General features: G+C 39.3%; 2 protein-coding genes across 7 annotated transcripts in view; one reads left to right on the top strand and one right to left on the bottom strand.

The window, feature by feature from the left end:
- The window catches only part of mrtfab (myocardin related transcription factor Ab), a 40208-nt gene extending 22171 nt beyond the window's left edge, over positions 1 to 18037 (top strand). For 2 of the 6 annotated variants that reach the window (XM_079851266.1, XM_079851269.1), the window contains 16 exons: positions 2087 to 2152; positions 7519 to 7574; positions 7663 to 7738; positions 8375 to 8521; positions 8889 to 9049; positions 9361 to 9477; positions 9598 to 9848; positions 10592 to 10763; positions 11702 to 12097; positions 13344 to 14252; positions 14345 to 14548; positions 14803 to 14901; positions 15992 to 16126; positions 16269 to 16355; positions 16480 to 16540; positions 17009 to 18037. In XM_079851266.1, the coding sequence (XP_079707392.1) occupies positions 2087 to 2152; positions 7519 to 7574; positions 7663 to 7738; positions 8375 to 8521; positions 8889 to 9049; positions 9361 to 9477; positions 9598 to 9848; positions 10592 to 10763; positions 11702 to 12097; positions 13344 to 14252; positions 14345 to 14548; positions 14803 to 14901; positions 15992 to 16126; positions 16269 to 16355; positions 16480 to 16540; positions 17009 to 17559 (3488 nt within the window). In that variant the 3' untranslated portion in view covers positions 17560 to 18037. Of the gene's footprint in view, positions 1 to 458; positions 715 to 2086; positions 2153 to 7518; positions 7575 to 7662; positions 7739 to 8374; positions 8522 to 8888; positions 9050 to 9360; positions 9478 to 9597; positions 9849 to 10591; positions 10764 to 11701; positions 12098 to 13343; positions 14253 to 14344; positions 14549 to 14802; positions 14902 to 15991; positions 16127 to 16268; positions 16356 to 16479; positions 16541 to 17008 lie in introns of those variants that run through there. The other 4 variants (XM_079851268.1, XM_079851270.1, XM_079851265.1 and 1 more) reach the window with 3 other exon arrangements.
- Positions 18038 to 19510: 1473 nt separating this feature from the next.
- Positions 19511 to 22869, bottom strand: part of shisa8b (shisa family member 8b) — a 29708-nt gene continuing 26349 nt past the window's right edge. Inside the window, exon 4 of the mRNA XM_079852166.1 lies at positions 19511 to 22360. Within this exon, the coding sequence (XP_079708292.1) occupies positions 21900 to 22360 (461 nt within the window). The 3' untranslated portion in view covers positions 19511 to 21899. The remainder of the gene's footprint in view (positions 22361 to 22869) is intronic.

Raw genomic sequence — 22869 nt, 5'->3', positions numbered from 1 at the left:
GTTTATATGTGAATAAAAACCTAAATTCAAATCTGTTCATCATATAGAGCTCAATTAAATATTCAAAACTATAGTAAGTGGTTGGTTTGGGTTTTTGACCCAATGAAATGGAGCTGATGGGGTGAATGGTGGTCTACCATATTGTAGAGCGTAAACGAGAGGCAACAGCTGAGCTGAAGCGAGCGTTCATTGGCACTCAACGGACCCTCCTCTGTGTATGAAGGCGAGAGACACGCTGTTCTGTGAATGTCTTCTGCTGAGTGCAGAGCAGGCTCTGTGCTCTGCCGTCCTCACCTTTGTGCATTTGCTTCATTTTCTGTCTCTGCGTGACGCAGTTGCAGAGCTTCTACATCCATCTTTGAGAATAAAAGAGGACAAATAAGAGGATCAGATTTTGGATGAGGAAGAAACCAAGTGGAAGCTGTCTGTTCTCCATTTCTTTGATTTGAAACGCTGTAAATACTGTTGTTGTGGACTAACATACCTTGCACCGAGCAATCCATTTTCCTCACTTTTGGACCATCGATGGAATATCAGTTTCAACTTTGAGACATTTGCAGAGACTTGCAACACTGGATACAAACATGCTGGACACTAACCACTGCCTTCACATTGATACTTCCTCTTTTGAGGATCAACCCATCCAAAATGATCAAGAGAAGATGTCTTGGAGTCTGGATTGTGACAATCATGCATATCATAGCCTCAAAGAAGGTGGGCCGTGTTGTTTTTATGCTTTTACAGAGTATAAATAAAGCACCCTCCAGGTGGTGCACCCAACTTAATACCTTGAATTTAGCTTCATTATTTGCTCATCCCGAATCTCAACACGTTAGACCTGATTATTCTAGTGTCTTAGTGGTGAGATCACCCCAGCTGCTCGTACAGAGCCAAGAGCGAGCACCGGTTGACCTGCAAACTGTGCCAGGCCTAGGGATTTTGTGGACGGTCAGCAAGAGGCGTGTTTAATTAAGACCCCAGACACACAGGCACTTGGATTAACCCAGTTGTCTGCATGATTTGAGTTTTTTTTTTTTTTCAAGATCTGAATGTTAACGCCACACTTTCCAGGTCTCCCACAGAATTTTCCAGGCTGGCAAAGAGAAGATTGAGAGAGTGTTGGCATTTAAAAGTATCTTATTGATTTACAGTATCAGGCCAGGTTGTTGGAGAGGTGCGAGAGGGCTTGTGTTTCTTCTTCAGTAGCTACAAAAATAGTGCTTAGCAACGCTAAGGAGTGGGTGGTCAAAAACAGCTGTTAAAATGAAGTGAGAATAGAAAGAATTAAGAACAAATAGTGGAACTTTATTCAATTTGCAAGTGAGAAACGGAGTGGGTGTTCTGGAATTTTATGGGAACTTGTGACAAAAAAAGGGGTCCTAATTTAAAAGAGCAGGGTTCACATCCTCACAGCTGATCGCCAAAACAGCAATTGGTTTTGTCACCTTACACCTTAAAAATAAAGGTTCCAAAAGGGAGTGAATGGTTGGTCTTGGCATGCTGAACTACAGTAATTGAGCGCAGAGAGTGTTCTGGTTTCATGATCCCCAAACGTAGTGGCTGTGAAGGTCAGAACAGCTGACCAGTGCACACAAAGCAATGCCATGTGGGTGATGATGTCATTGTGTCAGGATTGACAGGTGCACACCTCTAAAGCGTCCCGGGATGCCATCAATACTCATGAGTCACATCCCTCCCAACGTGACATTTGATACAATGGTACCGTAACGGCTTCTTTTCACAGAACAAAGCAATAACAAATCTCAAAAGCTGTCTACACACCACCACCTTCTTTATAGTCATTGAGCAACTTACTCAATGTATTGTGCCTGCATGCAAGTTCCTTATTTGAAGAACGCCTATTGCTTCTAGTTTGAAAAAGTGGTTGAGTGTGGTAAAACGGGAAGTATGAAAACCACCCAAACAACCTCAAAATTCACAGTCCCTCCCATCAGCATTCACCCTTTAGTTAGTAAGAGACCGAAAGAGGGCCGGTTGAGCTCTTGTCTTGTCTATGTTATAGTCATCTGGCTGCAGCCGTCTGTCATTCTCTGTATCTGAACCCTTTTCCTCTCTCCCCATGCAGTTCTTCAGCTCAAACTACAACAAAGAAGGACGCGAGAGGAGTTGGTCAGTCAAGGAATCATGCCTCGTAAGTCACATTTTACTCCTTTAGTTATGTCAAGCATCACACATGTTTAGATATACATATGCACATATACATATACATGTGTATGTGTATATACATGTACTTGCTGCAAATGCAGATTGCAATGTATTAGGTTATTAATTTTGGGAATGTTTGTGCAGGCTTCATATATTAGTATAAGTATTTGGACATTTAATGTATGAATTTCTGTGCATTATATATCAAAATATCACACTAATGGCATTTATTTTATAGTAATATAGCATAAACACTTAAATATTTCAAGTTTCAGGTGAAACAATAAATATATTCTGCAAAATTAAGCTTGTGGTTAATCCTATAAAGCCTACTGTATTGTATTTGATACATGAATTTCTAAGGCCTCTAAGTTATCAACATCAAAACTTTGCTGAAAAAACTGTTGTATATATCTATATGATCTACTACATTCCTTCTGCCCTGTGATTGATAATTCACATTAAGTTGCTGTTGTGGTGCTGCTATAGCCACAGTATTTCATGTTAGTGTAGTAAAGGATATTGCACCATTCAAATAAATTATTTCAACAATGCTTATGTAGAAATCAACGCTATTTCAAAATAAAAAATATTAAGCTATGCATGTTTCTGACAGTATGTACATTATTATGCATGTTGTTGAGAAAACATAGGCTCAAGCTGGCATTAATTGATGGGACAGTCCACTAACTGTGGTCTAGCATGTCCTCAATAGAAGACTTGACTCTTGTTTGCCAACACACAGTCATTGTGAAAGGGCTTGTTGTGTTATCAGGTGGATCTACTTCCTCTATTGTTTCCACTTCCTTATTCTGTGTTCTGCTCATCAGGCAAGAGGATTTGCAGTTTTCATACTGTGCTTTCTATGTAGCCTCTGTGGAAAGGAGGAAGTTCCCTAGCAGTTCTAGCTTTGCTCTTTAAAAGCGTCAGCCAAAAATGAACTGTTTATTTAGCTTTATACAGTATAGCACTGAACACTTACATTACAATATTATTTTACAATAGCACCATTTTGCAAGACATTAAATGACATGGCATGCACATTTTCATGGCTCATGTCAAATCCAAAACCCCTCCATTACAGCACACATAAGACAGCAGAATTATATTAAGATTTCGTAACTGTTTAATGTAACTATAAGGGTAGCTGACACATTATGCGTCCACTGACTTTATCAAAGTTTTTAGATTAAAATTGATATTGAATGTCTAAGGGGAAGTTTATTCAGAGGCCACTGCACTGGTCTAACTAAACTTATTTGATCCCCTGATTTTTACCACTTACAAAGAAATGAAGGGTCTATAATTTTTATGGTAGGTTTACCAAACAAAACACAGGTTAAACACAAATAAAGGTTATAAATTGATGAGTGTTTGATCGAGTGAAATAAGTATTTGATCCCAAACCCACCAGTAAGAATTCTGCCTCCCACAGATCGGTTATGTGCCCACGTGAAACACAGATTAGTCCTGTCAATTTTAGAAAGTACTCATAATATCAGCTCATTATGTGTATAAAAGACACCTGTCCACAGAATCTGTATCTTCCATTCCAACCTCTCCACCACCATGGTCAATACCAAAGAGCTGTCAAAGGACATCAGAGACAAGATTGTAAACCTGCACAAGGCTGGAATGGGCTATAAGACCATGAGCAAGAAACTTGGAGAGAGGGAGACAACTGTTGGTGCCATTATTCGGAAATGGAAGAAATACAAAATCCATCAATCGCCCTCGGCCTGGAGCTCCATGCAAGATCTCACCTCATGAGGTAAGGACGATCATGAGAAAGATGAGGGGTCTTAGCCCAGAACTACACGGGAGGAGCTTGTTAATGATATCAAGGCAGTTGGGACCACAGTCACCAAGCAAACCACTGGTAACACACTACACTGCAATGGATTGAAATCCTGCAGCGCCCGCAAGGTCCCCCTGCACATGTACAAGCCCGTCTGAAGTTTGCCAATGAACATCTAATGGTTCAGAGAAGGCTTGGGAGAAAGTGCTGTGGTCAGATGAGACCAAAATTGAGCTCTTTGGTATCAACTCAACTCGTCGTGTTTGGGGGAAGAGAAATGCTGACTATGACCTCAAGAACACCATCCCTACAGTCAAGCATGGAGGTGGAAACATTATGCTTTTGGGCTGTTTCTCTGCTAAGGGTACAGGAAGACTTCACTGTATTGCGGGGCTGATGGACAGGGCCATGTACCGTAAAACCTTGGACGAGAACCTCCTTCCCTCAGCCAGAACACTGAAGATGGTTCGTGGATGGGTCTTCCAGCATGACAATGACCCAGAACATACCACCAAGACAACAAAGGAGTGGCTCAAGAAGAAGCACATTAAGGTCATGGAGTAGCCTAGCCAGTCTCCAGACCTTAATCCTATAGAAAATCTGTGGAGGGAGCTGAAACTTCGAGCTGCAAAGCGACAGCCAAGAAACCTTAAGGATTTAGAAAGGATCTGTAAAGAGCAATGGAGCAAAATCCCTCCTAACATTTGTGCAAACCTGGTGACCAACTACAAGAAACATCTTACCTCTGTGCTTGCCAACAAGGGTTTCTCCCAAAGGGTACTAAATAATGTTTTGCTTGGGGATCAAATACTTATTTCACTCACTGAAATGCAAATCAATTTATAACGTGTATATATAATGTGTTTTTTCTGGATTTTTTGGTTGGTATTGTCTCTATCCGTTAAAATAAACCTACCATAAAAATGATTGACCTTCATTTCTTTGTAAGTGGGCAAATTTACTAAATCAGCAGGGGATTAAATAATTATTTTCTCAACTATGTATTGTAAGGGGAGTTACAGTCAAAGACCCAGAACCAGATATGATGAATGAAGACCCGGGGTCAGAATGATAATTTAATATGATGAATGATAATAAGTTTTTACTGAAGATAGTTTGCAGTTTCATCAGCAGAAGTCAGCTTCAAGACTCACACAGGAGTTTGTAGGCCGCCCCGCTTACAGTTACAAAGATCACAGCAGTTATACCCTACACCAAGGTCTAAGCTACGTCCTTGCTTCAGGTTAAATGATTCTCAGTGGCTAAGAAATAGATAAACACAGTAATTTTCCACACATATACAGATAGACTGAAGCATATCTCCATCGATTATGCAGCTGACACTCGGACCCTGAAGTTAGGCACGTCGTGACCTTCCAGGTCACAGATTTGGGCACCAGCATGTCCAGAACAATAGCTCAGTCAATCTCAAAAAATGCCAGTGGTTCCTTAACCTGTAACCAAAAAGACTAACACACACACACCGACACACAGCTTTTCCAAAGTTGGATTTGGCCAGGCTCTAACTATAAACAGGAGTCTTCTCAAAACATCAAGATAATGCATTCTTTCTCTCAAGGAGAGGATACTTTAATATAACACAGTAAAGTAAGTAAAGCTATAACTACGAAATGGTCACTCAAACTATTGGTTCCAGTGACCCTGTGACCATAGTTGTCAGGGTACCCTAGAAAAACAGATGTATGTATTGACATGTTTAAACAAGTCCTTAAAGGTTGTATCAGCGATTTCAGGCCCAAACATAAATGATCACATTCATCTAATCTTTCCTAACGATCCGCTAGCTACACCGATCCACCGACAGGGGTGGGTGTTGTGAGGTTTTGCGCTCGTGCACGGCAGCCTATGACGGCTGCACGCGAAAACCTCACAACACCCACCCCTGTCGGTGATTGTTTGGAACACTATTTATTTTGGTTTTGAGTGGTGGTGAAACCAACTGTTTTTGTGTGCAGATCTCAGAGCCTAGGCTGCCTACAGAGATGTGGTTTTTTGATGGCATGTTTATGGGGCGGGTAGCTAGCGGATCGTTAGGAAAGATTAGATGAATGTGATCATTTATGTTTGAGCCTGAAATCGCTGATACAACCTTTAATTCATTTCTGGAAGCCGGGCTAAATGAGCAAGCACTGTTACTGCATTCAGATATCAAATACAGACATTAAAGAATACATGAAAAGAACATTTTAGTAATCACACTGGTAACTTGTATAACAAAGTAAAATCTCGTAAGCCTAGAGAAGTCATTCAACTCATGTAATATTTTTAAGGAAAAATATTGATTAATACCTTGATTATAATCACTCATTACATAAACATTGAAGCAGCATTGTATTCCAGAACCCACCCCCTTCAGTATCATCATAGGGAGGAATCTTGAATCTTTTTTGTTTAGGTCAGATTTGTATTGTCCCCCATTATAAACTTTCAAAAACGTAAGAAATTCGTAAGACTTTTGAAAGAAGTCTCTTATGCTGTATTTGTCAAAAACACAGTAAAATAGTAACATTGTAAAATATTATTACAATTTAAAATGACTTTTCTCTTTTATTATATTTTAAAATGTGATTTATTCCTTTGATATCAAAGCTGAATTTTCATAATTTTAATATGATTAAATCATACTGACCCAAACTTTTGTACAGTACTGTAGGTTTATTATTGCAAACTTCTCTTGCACAAAGAACAGGCGGATGATCATTGCTAACCATAGCTTGTGGTTTAGGAAATTTCATGAATTTAGTTACCCAAGCTCAGCTGTTACATCACATTGTTATTCTGTGTTATACCTTTTACATTACAGCTCAATCGCATGTGCAGTTTTCTGTTGTTGGTTTTTTTAAATTATCATTTTCAACCTTTTTAGAGAAATAATATCCACTGTTGTTGTAGTGAATACTTACTGCACATACACTGTACTAGTATACTTTACTACCAATGTAGGAATATACCTGTCTGGTATACTGTAAGATGACTAGTGGCAAACTGTTTAGCAAAAACTATAATTACTATTAGCAACTAAATTATTTTAAGTCTTTTAAAATATATATACATTTTGACATCTCAAGTACATTTTCATCCATGCAGATGGATACACACACTTGCTGTTAGTTATACTGACCTCCCTTTGTTCTTTCAGCAGATGATTTGAGAGTCTGATATAAGTGGAAGTTCTCTTTTTTTTTTTTACGTATGACCTTTCAGAATGACCCTTTAATGACTAGTTTTACATTCTCCTTACATAGTTCCTCAATATCGAATACAAGACATTGGCCTAGATGTGTACAGATACAAGAGTACTTGAAAAGTCATAGCAGTAATTGTGAGAAAATACAATATGTATTGGGCAGCTATTTGGAGTAGTTTAGCTCACGCAGGAAACATTCTGGTGTTTTTGCTCCATCACCCGCAGCCGATCTTGAATACTCTGCTGAATAATCTATCGAGTACCTGACAGTCACAATGACCAATATGCACATCAGTCCCTGCGACTGAACATCAGGAAGTAAGTTCATCTCTGTTTCTGTACACAGCTCTGAAGAGTCCGGCTGCCTTCCACGAACAGAGGAAAAGTCTGGAGAGAGCACGCGTAAGTGACTTTATCTCTTTTTTCACTTGCTTCTCGTCTTTGATTGACACTTTTGTTGACACAGTTGTTTTCTCTTTTACTGGTGCAGACTGAGGATTACCTGAAGAGAAAGATCAGGAGTCGGCCAGAGAGGTCAGAACTGGTCAGGATGCACATCCTAGAAGGTGAGTCACATCATTCTCTTTTGAATATTAAAATAGAGTAATATTAAATGGTCGACATATTGAATCATTTAAATTTTCTTTTTTTTAATCTATTGCACGTCGTGTTTCTGTTATGTAATTTCTGCCTCTTGCAGTTGCAATGGACCCTTTTCACAGACTGTAATGATGCTTTTCCACAGTTATTAACACAAGTTTTTTCCCATTTTATGTTTTTAACAAACGGTTGTGCATTTATAACACTAAACTGTTTTGTTATATTTTGCATTACATTTCAGAAAACTAGTTAACCACTGTAATCAATCCCTTTATATTATGCTATTAGAAAGCAAAATGTATATCTTTGTTGTAGTTTCTATTCACCACTATATAAGTTTGCCCAACTATGACAACTTCTGAGCACCCCGGAGTTTTGAAAAAGGTCCATAGCCATTATCTCATCTTGAACTGTTCAGGAGTGAAAGAGCTGTCTGTAACTTCTATATTCTTTTGTATTATGTCCCTTTCTGATACTATAAAAACTGATCAATATGCAAAAAATACTAATGGAGTCAGTAGACTCTCAGAAGGGAATTTAGGTGGTATTTACATAGAAGGAAGTGATTCAGTTGTTAATGATTCAATTTGTTTCACCCGCAGAGACTTCAGCCGAGCCCTCACTGCAGGCCAAGCAGCTGAAGCTGAAGAGAGCTCGATTGGCTGACGATCTCAATGATAAGATATCTCACCGCCCTGGTCCAATTGAGCTCATCCACAAGAACATCCTGCCTGTGCATGCGCTCATTGGTTAGTCTGTAACCACCGTCACAAACAGTATTTATGTTGCACGCACTATTACAGCTTATGTCAGCTTTGTTTGTTGCTGTTTAAGCACCATAAGCATTTTCTCCACAAATGACAATAATGCAAATTTATTATTTGCAAATTTGACAAAAGCAGGAAACTTTAACTACATTTCTTGTCAATAACATCCCTTTCATTTAAATTGTGTAACAGTTGAACAAAAAATTAGTCAATTTGTTCACTTAAAAGATTCACTCACATTGATTCATTTGCAATCCAAATATTAAATCTAAGTTTAGTTTTACTATCATTCATTTCTTAAGTGTGTCTAATGCACATATCTGACAACTAATTTTTTGAGTATTATCAGGTACCGAGTCTCCGAAGGGTGAGAGCTCCTCATTGGATGAGGACAGTAGTGATGCGCTGTCACCGGATCCCCAGTGCAGTCAGGACTCTCCGTTGGGTCTTGCTCCTCAACACTCCCCCTCTGATATGCTGAGTATGAATGGAGACCTCTCACCATCTCAGGTACATTTCAGTTGTTCAGTATTAGATAAATGGAATATTTATTTTGTCCTTTCAGTAAGCTAGAGGGCAGCACTGCTGTACACTTAAAGGGACAGTTCACCCAGAAAATTGTCATCATGTTGTTGTAAACATGTATGACTTTCTTTCTTCTCTGGAACACAAAACGGAAATTTAGCATAATGGTCAAGGTTATTTTTTTCCATTTGGATTGTTTCTAATTATTATTGCTTACAAAGGAACATAAGCAGATTTGAGGACAATGTAATGCTTTTAAGTTCACACAACGTATTTAACCAGTGTATATATTGTAGTTCCTCACTCAGGCCCCACCTCCTCCACTCGTTGCAGCCGATGCCTCTCCGCCACAGAATCTAACCAGTGAATTTACCATGACAAACTCTTCCCGTCCTCCGACGGGACATACAAAGGTAAAGCAAAAGCAAAAGCCATCAAACCTATCATCAGTTTCATTTTTCAGTCTAAACCAATTTCATCATCACTCATGCTTGTCTTTTTATTGTTCCTTTGCTTTTTCTCACCACAAGCAGCAGTCTAAGTCCAGCACAGATCGAATCTCTCATCGATCCAAGAAACCCAAAGATAACAAGCCCAAAGTGAAGAAACTCAAATATCACCAGTATATCCCACCTGACCAGAAGAACGACCGGGAGCCTCCTCCTCAGCTGGACTCTTCGTACGCCAAGATCCTCCACCAGCAGCAGCTTTTCCTTCAGCTTCAGATCATCAACCAGCAACAGCAGCACTACAACTACCACACTATCTTACCTGCCCCTCCAAAGTGAGTACAACCACACATGATATGGATTCATTTTACCTGATCAAAAATACATTAAAAACAGTAATTATTTTCTTTTATTGCAACTGTTTTCTATTTTCCTGTGATACCAAGGCTGAATTTGAGCAGCTATTATTCTAGTCTTCAATGTCATGTGATCCTTCAGATCTTTATTTATTATCAATGTTTAAAGCAGTTGTGCTTATTTATATTTTTGAAGAAACCGTGATTTAAAAAAAATGTCAGATTCTATTGATAAATAGAAAGTTTAAAAGAACAGCATTTATTTGAAATAGAAATATTGTGTAACATTTTAAATGTCTTTACTGTCATGTTTGATCAATTTATTGTATCTTTGCTGCATAAAATGATGAATTGAATAATAATAAAAAATAATAATGTACAAAAATCTTACTGACCCTTAACATTTGAACAGTGGTGTATGTCTGCTAGAGCAGTGGTTCTCAACCACTGTTGATGTTGGGGTTACCAAACATGGGTTACAGATCTGTTTTGATTCACAAAACATTCCAATTTATATGCAAATAATAAAATGCTAAATCATGCATAATTATGATAACAAAGTAAACAGACAAACCTTTGCTAGATAAAACAAAATTTGATCCAGAATACATTAAATGCAGGTTACAAAATCTCGGTTCTGAAGCAAAGCCAACGTTCTAGAGAAGTGTAGACATAACTAACTGATTTAGCTATGAAACAAAAATAAATCTGTTCAATTCCAGACTTCCCGCTGAACAACAGCAACCATCCACCAGTCTGGGCCCCTCCTCTTCCCAGACTGTTTCCACATGCTCAACAGTCTCCTCCAATCAGAATGGGCCCAATCGTCAGAGCCAGCCTACAGCAGGAGGAGCTAAGCCCAGCACTTTACCCCCAAATCTGGATGAATTCAAAGTGGGTAACAGATGTAATTTATTCACTTATACTAAAGCAATAACAGTGACCACTTAAAGGGATAGTTCACTTTGAAATTAAATTTTGGTATGTTTTAGCTTACCTCAGGGGCATTCAAGATGTAGGTGTCTTTGTTTCCGCAGTAGTTTCAATTTTGATATTTTTAGGTCAAACCGTTCTTGTCTCTTAGTCATATAATGCAGGTCTATGGTCACCACCTCAAAGAGCATGCACAGAGAAGTCCAAATTAAACAATTCCCCATCGTAAGTACACATTGATGGCCTAAGACACGAAACGAGCGGTTTGTGTGAGAAAACGAACAGTATTTATATCGTTTTTACCTCTTGTACACTTTCCGGCGCTTGTGCAGACTAAGCCAGAACGCGCGCACACGTCACACACCAGGAAGCGCGCGTGCCCTCAGATCACTTGGACGTGGTTGTGTAGAGGTAAAAACGATATAAATACTGTTCGTTTTCTCACACAAACCACTCGTTTCGTGTCTTAGGCCATCAATGTGTACTTACAATGGGGAATTGTTTAATTTGGACTTCTCTGTGCATGGTCTTTGAGGTGGTGACCACAGACCTGCATTATATGACTGACAGACAAGGTTTGGTTTAAAAATATCAAAATTGAAACTACTGCGGAAACAAAGACACCTACATCTTGGATGCCCTTGAGGTAAGCTAAAACATACCAAAATTTAATTTCAAAGTGAACTATCCCTTTAATCCCCAGAATTTTTATTTTTCCTAATTTGTCTTTAGTGCTTTAAAAAAAATCTTGAATGTAGATTTTATGAAGAGGTCAGATTTGATCATGAACCAAAACAATATTACAGTATTAGTCACAATATTAGAACCATTGGAGAATTTTATAGTGTTGCACACTACTGTGGATATTTTTAAACTGAACGGATTGATCTCGCTTTCAGGTTGCAGAACTTAAACAAGAGCTCAAACTGAGGGGTCTGACAGTATCTGGAACTAAGAACGATCTTATTGAACGACTGAAGAACTACCAGGAGCAGAACAATGGATCATCAGCCGCAGGAGCTGCAGCTATGAAAACTGTGCCTGCTCAGTTATCGCAGGTGTCAGTTCAGTCATCTGGTGCCGCCCAACATCAAAACCCAAAAGATGTGGCTGCTCCAGTGTCTGCCTTTTCAATAGCGGCTACCACTAGGCTCCACAGCACAACTCCACCACAAATCATGCGCTTCAGCAGCACTAGCTCCTCTCCTCCTGTATCTCCTACCCCCTCCGACCGCTCTCTGGCTGGATTGAGTCCAGATGAGACCAGCTGCAATGGGGATGTGTTTGGAGAAATGGTAAGTCTGTGTGTTTGAAGATGCACAGCAGAAATGGTTAAAAGAAAATTAGGGATGCACAATGTATCGGTACCTTTTTTTAGTTTATTGGTATCTTTCAATGTTGGATATACTCAGTTCATGCTAATTTTCCCTATTTTCATTTAGACTAACACTTTACGATAAGTTAATTCACACACTTAAATTTAACCTTTAAAGTTTTTCAAACTTATTTTAGTATTTTAGTTCAGTTTTACATCCCTATTATGTAATTTGTACAGATTTGTATTGAATAAGAGCTTTTTAACCTAAGAAAAATTTCGATCATCAGTGATACATTTTTTCTAAATTCTAAAAATTAAGAACTTGGGTAACACTTTATTTTACAGTGTCCTTGTTGCATATGTTACATGTACTTGCCATAGTAATAACAGTAAGTGATGCATAATTACATGCAACTAACCCTCAACCAAATCCCAATCCTACCCTAACCCTATAGTAAGTACATGTAGTTTCTTAATATTACTCAGTACTTAAAGGTTGTATCAGCGATTTCAGGCTCAAACATAAATGATCACATTCATCTAATCTTTCCTAACGATCCGCTAGCTGCCCGCCCCATAAACATGCCATCAAAAAAACACGTCTCTGTAGGCAGCCTAGGCTCTGAGATCTGCACACAAAAACAGTTGGTTTCACCACCACTCAAAACCAAAATAAATAGTGTTCCAACCAGTCACCGACAGGGGTGGGTGTTGTGAGGTTTTCGCGTGCAGCCGTCATAGGCAGCCGTGCACGAGCGCAAAACCTCACAACACCCACCCCTGTCGGTGATTGGTTGGAATACTATTTATTTTGGTTTTGAGTGGTGGTGAAACCAACTGTTTTTGTGTGCAGATCTCAGAGCCTAGGCTGCCTACAGAGACGCGTTTTTTTGACGGCATGCTTATGGGGCGGGCAGCTAGCGGATCGTTAGGAAAGATTAGATGAATGTGATCATTTATGTTTGGGCCTGAAATCGCTGATACAACCTTTAAATGGGTAACACTTTATTTTACAGTGTCCTTGTTACATATGTAACATGTAATTACCGTAGCAATAACAGTAAACTATGCATAATTACATGCAACTAACCCTCAACCAAATCCTAATCCTATAGTAAGTACATGTAGTTGCTTAATATTACTCAGTACTAAAATATATAATTACACTGTAACAATGACACCTTAAAATGAAGTGTAACCAAAACTTGTTTCTCCCTTAACAGGTTAGCTCACCTCTCACACAGCTCAGCCTGCACCCGTCTCCAGACCACCGGTCTCCAATTAAAGAGGAGTCTCTCGGGCAGATGCAGGCATCCTGCAGCCTTTCTCGTCCGGGTCTGCTGCCAGTCTCGCAGCGTCAGGATCCAGGTCCAGCATCAGGAACTGCAGTGCTTTCTCTGGACAAAGACCAAATGCTTCAGGAGAAGGACAAGCAGATCGAGGAGTTGACACGCATGCTCAAACAGAAGCAGAGGCTGGTGGAGACCCTGCGCTCTCAGCTGGAGCAGGGTAAGCGCGGATCGGCTGCAGAGGTCGCAGACAACATGGGCAATGCTGAAATACCTTTGCTGTCTAACGGACTGGAAGTGAGGGTGAAGGAAGAGGTCAAGGAGGAGATGGACACATCAGAGGACCTACAGAAGCAAGTCCAGCCCCTAAAAAAGATCCAGACGCAGTGTTCGCAGCAGACTCTGCTCAAGCTGCAGCAGATTCACCGGCTGCAGGTGCAGCAGCAGCAAATGCTCGTGGACCTACCAAACGTACAGAACACACAGTTACTGCTGCAGCAAAAACAGCAGCAGCAAATCGACCCACAGAAACTGCAGCAAGAGCAAGGAAAGACACGGGTGTTGCAGCTGCAGAAGCAGCAGAAGGCGCAATTACTGCAGCAGCAGAAGTTGCAGTTACTGCAGCAGCAGAAGGTGAAGTTACTTCAGCAGCAGCAACAGAAGACGCTGTTACAACAGCAGCAGAAGACTCAATTGCAGCAGCAAAAGAAGACGGCGTTACTGCAACAGCAGCAGCAACAAAAGTTGCAGCAGCTCATCATCCAACAGAGCCAACAAAAGCAGCTACAAACCAATCAGAAGCAGCAGCAGACGCCACAAAATCAGCAGTTACAGACACCACAGGTCAGCGACATTTCCAGTTTTTGTTGTGTGCATTTTGTTTTTGTGCAGTTCTTTCCGTCATTTTCACGTTATTTTTATTTGATTTTTTACAGGTTTCACAGGTGTTTATCAATCAGCCATCTGGTACTCAGATTACTACGTCTTTCCCACTGGATCTCCTGAAAGCTCACTCCACACCCACGCTAGTCACTGACAGCAATGGCAACCGTTATCTGATTGCACTCACCAGTAATAGTGTGGAAAGCCTGACTGGAAAGTCTCCTCAGAGCAAATCTAATGGACGGATTACTCTACAGGTGACTAAACATTTAAGATTTTAACAAAATTTCATTTATATATATTTTAAAATGCAATTTTATTCCTGTGATGCAAAGCTGAATTTTCAGCAGCCATTACACTGTCACATGAGAAATCATATATAACATATAATATGATGATTTGGTGCTCAAGAAACTTACTATCATTATTATTATCAATGTTGAAAACAGTTTTACTTCTTTATATTTTTTTCCTAATGTGTAATGATAATCCTTGTTTTTTTGTGTTTCAGAGATTGCAGTCAACCCCTAGCAAGCTCCCTAGCCAGTCATCTGCTGATGTGGCTAATTCTGCCAACCAATCACAAGCTGTCAAAGAGCCCATCCCCAAAGTATGTGCATATAACAATGTGGATGTGCTTACTCAAACCTTTTACAGTTCTAAAAAATAGCATTTACATGAGATGGAGAGCTCTCTGACAACTTGAACTGTGAAGTCTTTAAAGAGGCATGAATCACCAAGATGAATAACAGATAGTCAAACCAAATATTCACCAGATAAAAAAATAATAATTTTTTTTTTACTAGTGGGTGCAGGACACTGTAGTTAATTTATGTAAGTGAGGATAGCAAAATAAAGTAAACTGTTACTTATTATATTATATTATATATATTATACAGAAATATTTATAAAAAATTTGGGACCAAAAATTATTCAGACACTTTGACTTGACCATGTTTTGCTTAAGTGATTTTTCTTTTAATTGCTAATGCGATCTTTTTAAATTTAACAGCTGACAGCTATTCAATCTAATTCACTTGTGAGACAGTCCAAGTGAAGTGAAGTGAGATGGCCAAAACCAGTGAAATATCAACTGATTTGATAACTCTGAGTTCTTGTCACATTTTATTACCATTTTCTAAACTATAGCGAATAAACAGTGATAATGTGAAAAATGTTAAAGGTCTTCGAATAAATTTTGCTTTGACTGTATGTACAAATAATGTATGATGAAAGCCAATCAAATTACAAGGGGAAGTTAGTTAATTAAGGGAATTTTTTTGACTATTCTTATTTGAAATCAACATAGTTAACATTGCCTGAATTTGAATGAGATGCGTCTGACACCAGATTTGAACACGTATGCCACCTCAGTATAATTGAGACTGGGGCTTTTTCAGTCATTCAAAATCATCGGCATGTTTACCCTGACACTTTAACAAAACTTCTAAAATATTTATGTAACATGCATGAGTTGTCGACAGTTATAGACCTGTGGATCAACATCACAGAATAACAGTCTCAAATGTACATTCAAATTGCAGATATGCAATGATCTGTGGGTATTTGTGGATTGCATTGAGAGCTAACAAAACAGTGTACAATTATAGTACTTAGGGGAATATAAAGGGCTAGGCTGCATGTAGTTGTGCTTTATCTCCTCTCTGCAGCTGACTCATGCTGAAATCTCCCATTTCCAGGTTCAGAAAGTAGGGCTCCACTTGGAGACCACAAGTGTTCAGGAGTCTAGCCAGCCAGTGTCCGCCCCACCAAGCTTTGAGCCATTCTTCTGTGAGGAATCTCTGAACAAACCCTCTTCACCCCCTTCATTTAAGGTATCGCACATGCATTATTTATACTCATAATACTCATGCTTTAGTTTTGTTACCCATTTTCCTTTTGTCTTTATCTCCCTCTTTGCTAAAGCTCACATTTCTTTTTCCATTTTCCTCTACCCATCATGTCCATCTGTTTTAGGAGGACATTTGCCCAACATTTGATCAACATACTTTGTTCACCCCTTCCTCTCCAAAGCCGAACCCTCACCCCCCTCAACGTTTTAAAGTATGGCCTTCACTCACATTCTTACTTTGTTCTTTTTCTTTTTTTCTTCTTCATTCTTTCACCTTCTTTTTCTGTTTCCACTGTTTTTCTTATAGTAACATTGGTGATTATTCTCTGTTCACAGGATAATGTCTCTAACAACCAGCAAATAGATGATTTGTTCGATATCCTGATCAAGAGTGGAGGTAAAAAGTTTTAAATATACCATTCAGAAGTTAGAGGTCAGCTAGATTTATTTTATTTTTTTAAGAAATTGACTTTAATTTGCAAGGATGCTTTAAATATGTGGAAAATTACAGTGTTTTATAACATTTCTATTTCAAATAAATTCTGTTCTTTTAAACTTGCCATTCATCAAAGAATCCTGAAAAAATGTATCACGGTTTCCACAAAAATATTAAACGAAATTATTTTTGAGCTCCAATATTAGAATGATTTCTGAAGGATCATGTGACACTGAAGACTGCTGCCATCACAAGAACAAATTACATTTTAAATATATTCAAATTGTAATAATATTTCACAAAATTACAATTTTTACTGTATTTTTTACTGTATGATCTAATAAATGCAGCCTTGGTGAACATAAGAGACTTCTTTCAAAAATATATATATATTAATAATAATAAATCTCTCTTCTTTCCACATTGCAGAAATTTCATCTGGATTTAAAGCCAGTCAAGACCCCTCCCTGTCAGACCTTCACTCCAGCCCACCCACTCCATCCCCACCTCCTCCGCTCCACCTCTCGCCTCCCACACATCAGCCCGACCCTGTTCCCTCTCCTTCCCAGCAGCTCCCCGACACCCAGGACAGGCCTTGCTCTAGAACTGTCCACCTCGAGGACTTCCTGGAGAGCACCACCAGTGCTCCTCTCCTCGGAGTGGAGCCAGACGGCCCATTGACGTTGATCGATGACCTCCACAACCAAATGCTGAGTACTTACAGTATTCTGGACCATCCCACATCTCCAATGGACACCAGTGACCTGAGCTTCTCACCCCACCCGGCCAACCTGGACTTTGAAGACCCCACCCTGGATAGCATGGATTGGCTGGATATACCCGGGGTAGGAGGGGGCAGTAATTGTAACGGCGGGGGTATGGTCCTTGCCCCTCTCAGCTCGCACACCCCACCCAGTGTATTTTCTGCAGACTTTTTGGACAGTTCGGATTTGCAGATCCACTGGGACTCATGTTTGTAGCTTTTGGTCTTAATTGCTTGATGACACAATTTAGCACCTTCAACCTTACTGTGTATAGGCTGTACACAAAACACTCCATACGCACATATGCTGTTTCTTATGCTGAAATTTGTTTCTTCATATTCCTGTGCCGAATGGTATTTAAACAGTTCCTGTGTCTGATAGGTCCTCTTAAGCACTGAATTTTAAGCTCTCATTTACTGCATTATGCTCAAATGTTTCGCATCACACGGCACTGTTGCCTTTGCCAACAGAGAGACCAATCTGGACCCTGACACCAACTTCTCACACCTTCAACAGCTCAACTTAACTCATACTTTGGTCTAGCTATTAGACCAGTTGTCCATGCTGGTTAGGATCATTTTTCACTTTAAGCACACCAGTTAGTACAATCTCCTCGACATATCTTTGGCACCATTATAGTGTTGCTTCTGCCCATCTCAATAAAGTTATGACCTCATGACCATTATATGAGGCTATTTCTGCTCCACAGGTTTCACACAGTCACTTGCATCGACAAACTAAATGGAGGAAAAATATGAGATATCATAGACCTCCTCGATTTTGAACCCTTTTGGCATGTTAGTTCTTCCAACATTGCACTTAAGCTGACCCGACTGGTGCTCTGGTGTACACGACCCAATTTAATGGGCTCTGCAGGGAACCAGGTTTGGTGACGTTCACCAGATCTCTATGCATTGCTGTACTTTAGGATCATGTATTGATGAAACCTTTGTTCTTTTCCATCTGATTGTAGCGATTCGCTGGTGGAGGTCAGGGCTGGGATTCAGGTTTCAGAGTATTTGGAACTTCTTGTTTTCTAAAAAAGGAAAAAAAAATAAAAGGAAAAAAAATGCAGTGTGGAGTGTGTTTTCTTGTATTTTTGTTTTAAACTCACATATACACAGCACATCACTTATTCTGCTATTGAAGCAAATTGGATTTTTAACAGTATTTAGATGTCTTCAAAATGATATTGGAAAAAAAACCTGAAAATTCAACTAGAGTGGAGCTTTAATGGGTGCCAACTAAGCAAACAGAGTATATATAATGGTAGTGAATGATTTTACGTTTAATTTTACATTTGCATTTGGCAGACGCTTGGGATAAAAGCGACTTTCATTGCTTTTAAGGTATATGCTAGCTTTTCTATTAGTTCTTGCATTCTCTGGAAATCAAACCCATGACAATGCTCAACCTTTTAAGCTTCACGATATGCATTTATAATATTAAATATGTCAGTAATATCAGATCATAAAAATCATTAAAAATTATTGAACACCAAGGAACTGCTGTGAGGAGAATTGAGATTTCAGTTATGAGGGAAAAGGCTGGAAACGGACTGAATTAGTGTTAAAGGGACATGTAGGCAATTCCCCCTTAATCTATATGATTTTCTAAAGGATATGTTGAGGACTGACCGTCTCAGTCACCATTCAATTTTCATGGCATATTTTTTCTCCATACGCCTACAATTAAATTGAATGGCGATGTCATAAATAAGTTCCACGGAACGGAAGAAAGAAACTCGGGCAGATTTGGAAGACGGTGATGAAATGAGAGATATTTCTTGTTTTAAAGATAACTCTCCAACTATCCTTGGAACATGAATGCTCTAAAGCATATTTTTAATGACTAACAAACAAGTGCGTGTGCCCAATAAAACAGTATATTTTTTGAAGTAATGTTTTATTGATAAAAACGACTTCTGATACACTATGCGGTATCGCCAAAAGAGGGCGCAAGACATCTATATATCCTAGATCATCGTGTGACAAGTAGATGCTCAATGATGCTCTGTGAGACAAATTAGATTTCCTGCTTTCTGCCTCGACAACCATGACCGACACCTTAAATGTACCCGCATGGTGAGTGCTGATGGTTTTAGGGAGTTCTTAGAAGTAAGTAGCCTATAAATAAAACCATCAAACCAAAATCCTCAAAACCATTTCGACGTCTGACAAATTTTATTTTGAAAAGAGACATTGTTTGAAGTACAAATCTACACTCGTTTTACGTCAAATTCATCGGATAACGTTGATTTACAATTTCAAGCATTATTTTTGTTGTTATTTTTTGTTTTATTAACTCATATTTAGTCAAAATGTGAATATAAAACCCTATTTTAAAAAAAAGATTTCAGCTTGTCATTCCAGTTTTGGTTTCTCCAATTGTTGTTCAAAGCCCTTATACCACTAGTTCATTAACATACCACATTTTTTTACACAGTGCATTACCAACACAGGCATTATCAATGTGACAAATAGCTTACAAACACCCCTATTTCAGATATCTTTAAACGTTTCTGAACAAAGCGTCTGTGTAGTTCAGTCTTAAATATCTTAAATAATCTTAAATACAATTAATGTACATAAATACATAAATATATTTAATATGCTTAAATATGAAAACAGAAAAAGCGTCCAGATCGCATGAATATCTGGCTTGAATAAAAGTAAAGCACGACACAGTACAGGAACAGATAGGTAGCACTTATAAGTAGCCTACATATATTTTAATTAAATACTACGAACATTTAAGAAACATCACACTAGCAAGTGCTGTTGATCTGTATATCAGCACATCTGATTGGCTGTAGGCACAAGGCCACAGGTAATCACAACCGTGTGCTGATATCCAGACTGTGAGTGTGGTACTGCTTTTAATACAACAGTTCAATTAACAAGTAAATTGTATGTGTAAAGATGAATAACTACACTTTCCCTCCCCACTCAATGTGTTCGGTAATCACTTTGGGTTTTTCATTTTCCAAACATGCTAGCGGGGTTTTTTAGCATATCAGAATCTGAATTTAAATCTCCTGATTACACTGCAGATGGTTATGCAACACAATTAGATTAGAATTAGATTCTGAAGTATCAGACTTTTCCCCATATGGTATTAAAGTAGATCTTGGTTTTTTTATGTTGGATACATTGTAGCCTATCTGAGGTACAAGTTCTGGTAATTCACTCCACTATTCCAAGTAAAAGAAAGGACACATGAGTAGAAGGTAAACAGTGCAAGGCTTGCCACAAGACAACTAGTGCTTGTGAGATCTTGATTTCAAGGATGGTTAATTCACTAGAGCTGATATTTTTGCCATTGCATAGCTTGTTTTACAAGGATGATGTGCTTCATTCCCAGTTCTAAGGTCCAGATCATTGCTCAGCTGCTGGCATCATTTCTTCAGCCTCACACCAGGAGGCAGTCAGCCTTGGTCGACTATAAAGTGAACTACTCAGTATGACATTACGGACTCAACATAGGCGGTCTTGAGAAACAGAGGCGATCAGATTCTTTTAAGCAATCAAAAGATAAAAACAGGAAGATAAGATGAAGTTGGATGTTTGATGATGTCTTCACTCCATGACTGGAGTGATTTGAATGTCAAAACTAATTTAGACTCATAAAACAATTTCTCTCTTGAAATTCCACAGAAAATGTATCTAAGACAGAGTCAATAGCCTTGTGGGCAGCATTCCGGAATGTAGTGCAGTTGCGCTTTGGGAGACCCGAGTTTGAGTCCTGGCTTGTGGTCCCTTCCCGATCCCATCCCACTTGTTAAGTTCTGTCCCAATAATTCCAAAAATAAACCTTTAAAAAAAAGATTGAGAAAAAGAAATGCAGTTTTTAGCTTTACAGGAATGTCTTTTTCAGCATAAACATGTTTCATGGTGCCTTTTCAGAATTGTAGTCAAGTTTCATCACCATTGAGAGCTTCATGTGGTTCTTTTCTACAAAGTAGGTAACCCACTGAAACGAGATTATTATGTCTTTGTGGTTTTTCTCAACTTCATTCCCCTAAAACAAATTAGTGATTTAATCAGTGACTTTCTCACAACGAGACTTCCCAAGCCAGAGAGGAAGACCGTGAAATTTAGTAACTCAAAAAAACTTTCTTCATGAGCACAAAAGCTTATACTTAAATCTTAGTGTGAGACCGGACATCTGGGTGTTGCTCTTTGCCTCTCCTGGGGTAGGAGAACAGGTTTATTTTGTCTTTTTTTCACAAAATTGATCCTGAGGTTGTGTTTAAATATAGATGGCCAGGATAATGTCCCTTAATGACTTAGATTTAGGCTGACGTGATGATGTCATTGTCCCCGTTGAGTTAATGTGGCCTTGGGCACCATTCCTGTCTTCCGGTCTGAAAACTCACCTCATTGTTGTCAGTGACACAAAAGACAGAGATAAACCCAGAAAAAGTAGGACACAGAAGAAACCGTAAACAAGAGTGGTTTAGCACTAAAAGAAGGGGTGACTACACAGTCCTGACATTTTAGTCGCTGTGCAGTCCGTTAACAGTCGGCAGTGTTGTTTCCTTCATTCCCGTTTCCTCAGACAGTGACCTCCGTCTTGCTGTTGGTCTGATAGGCCTTAAGTTTGGGATGGGACTGATACAGCGGTTGTCCCCCGTAGACCGTGGGCTGGGAGATGAAATCCGGTAGTGTTTTTATGCTGTACTGTCTCCTGCTGCTGTAGATCTGTTGGCGAACAGAGGGTCCTGGATGCGAGGTCTGCCGGTGGACGTGTCTTTGTCCAGAATCCCAAGCTTTGAAGGCTGAGCTGGAAAGTTGAGGGTGGGTGATGGTTTTTGGGATGCGGGTCCTCTCCAACTGGTTGGTTGGGATTGAGATGGACAGGGGGGAATGGATGTCATGGGAGGGGAGTACCTGGTGGAGATAGGACTTGTCTTTTGGGTGCATTGACATCGGTTGGAAAGGTACAGGAGGGGAATGATACTGGGAGAAATCCATTAGTGGATAGCTCTTGTAGTAACCCCGGCTTGCAGTGTCGGCTGTAAGGGAGGAGAAGAAATGGAAGAAGTTAGACAGACAAACATAAGATTGTAAATGAGCTACAGTGGGTTTTCGCATTATTGAGCTACAGTCTTTACGTGGAAACAGAGCCCCTAAAGGGACAAGGGGATGGAAAAGAATATGAAGGAAAAGGAAAATGTAAATTCCACTGCTATTGGGTTCTCTCACAAAAGTTCTGTGTTTCCCAGAGAAACTTTAAGTTCGCTTGTAAAACCTTGGCATTCTTTGCGAGGAAATGCAAAGTTTCTTGTAGGGTATGTGAAAGTTTCACGAGTGAATGCAAAAGTTTGGTGAGCAAATGCAAAAATCTTTTGAGCGAATGCAAAGTTTCTTCAAGGAACATGAACTTTTTTTGAATGAATGTAAAATTTTGTGAGTGAACACAAAGTTACTCAGGGGAATGCAAAAGTGTTGCGAGTGAATACAAAAGTTTTGTTAGCACAAAGTTTCTCAGGGTAAAGTAACCGTTTTGCGAGCACACGGAAAA

Source organism: Squalius cephalus, assembly GCF_949319135.1.
Source record: "Squalius cephalus genome assembly, chromosome: 19".
Lineage (NCBI taxonomy): Eukaryota > Metazoa > Chordata > Actinopteri > Cypriniformes > Leuciscidae > Squalius > Squalius cephalus.
This window is presented reverse-complemented; position numbering and strand designations above follow the sequence as displayed.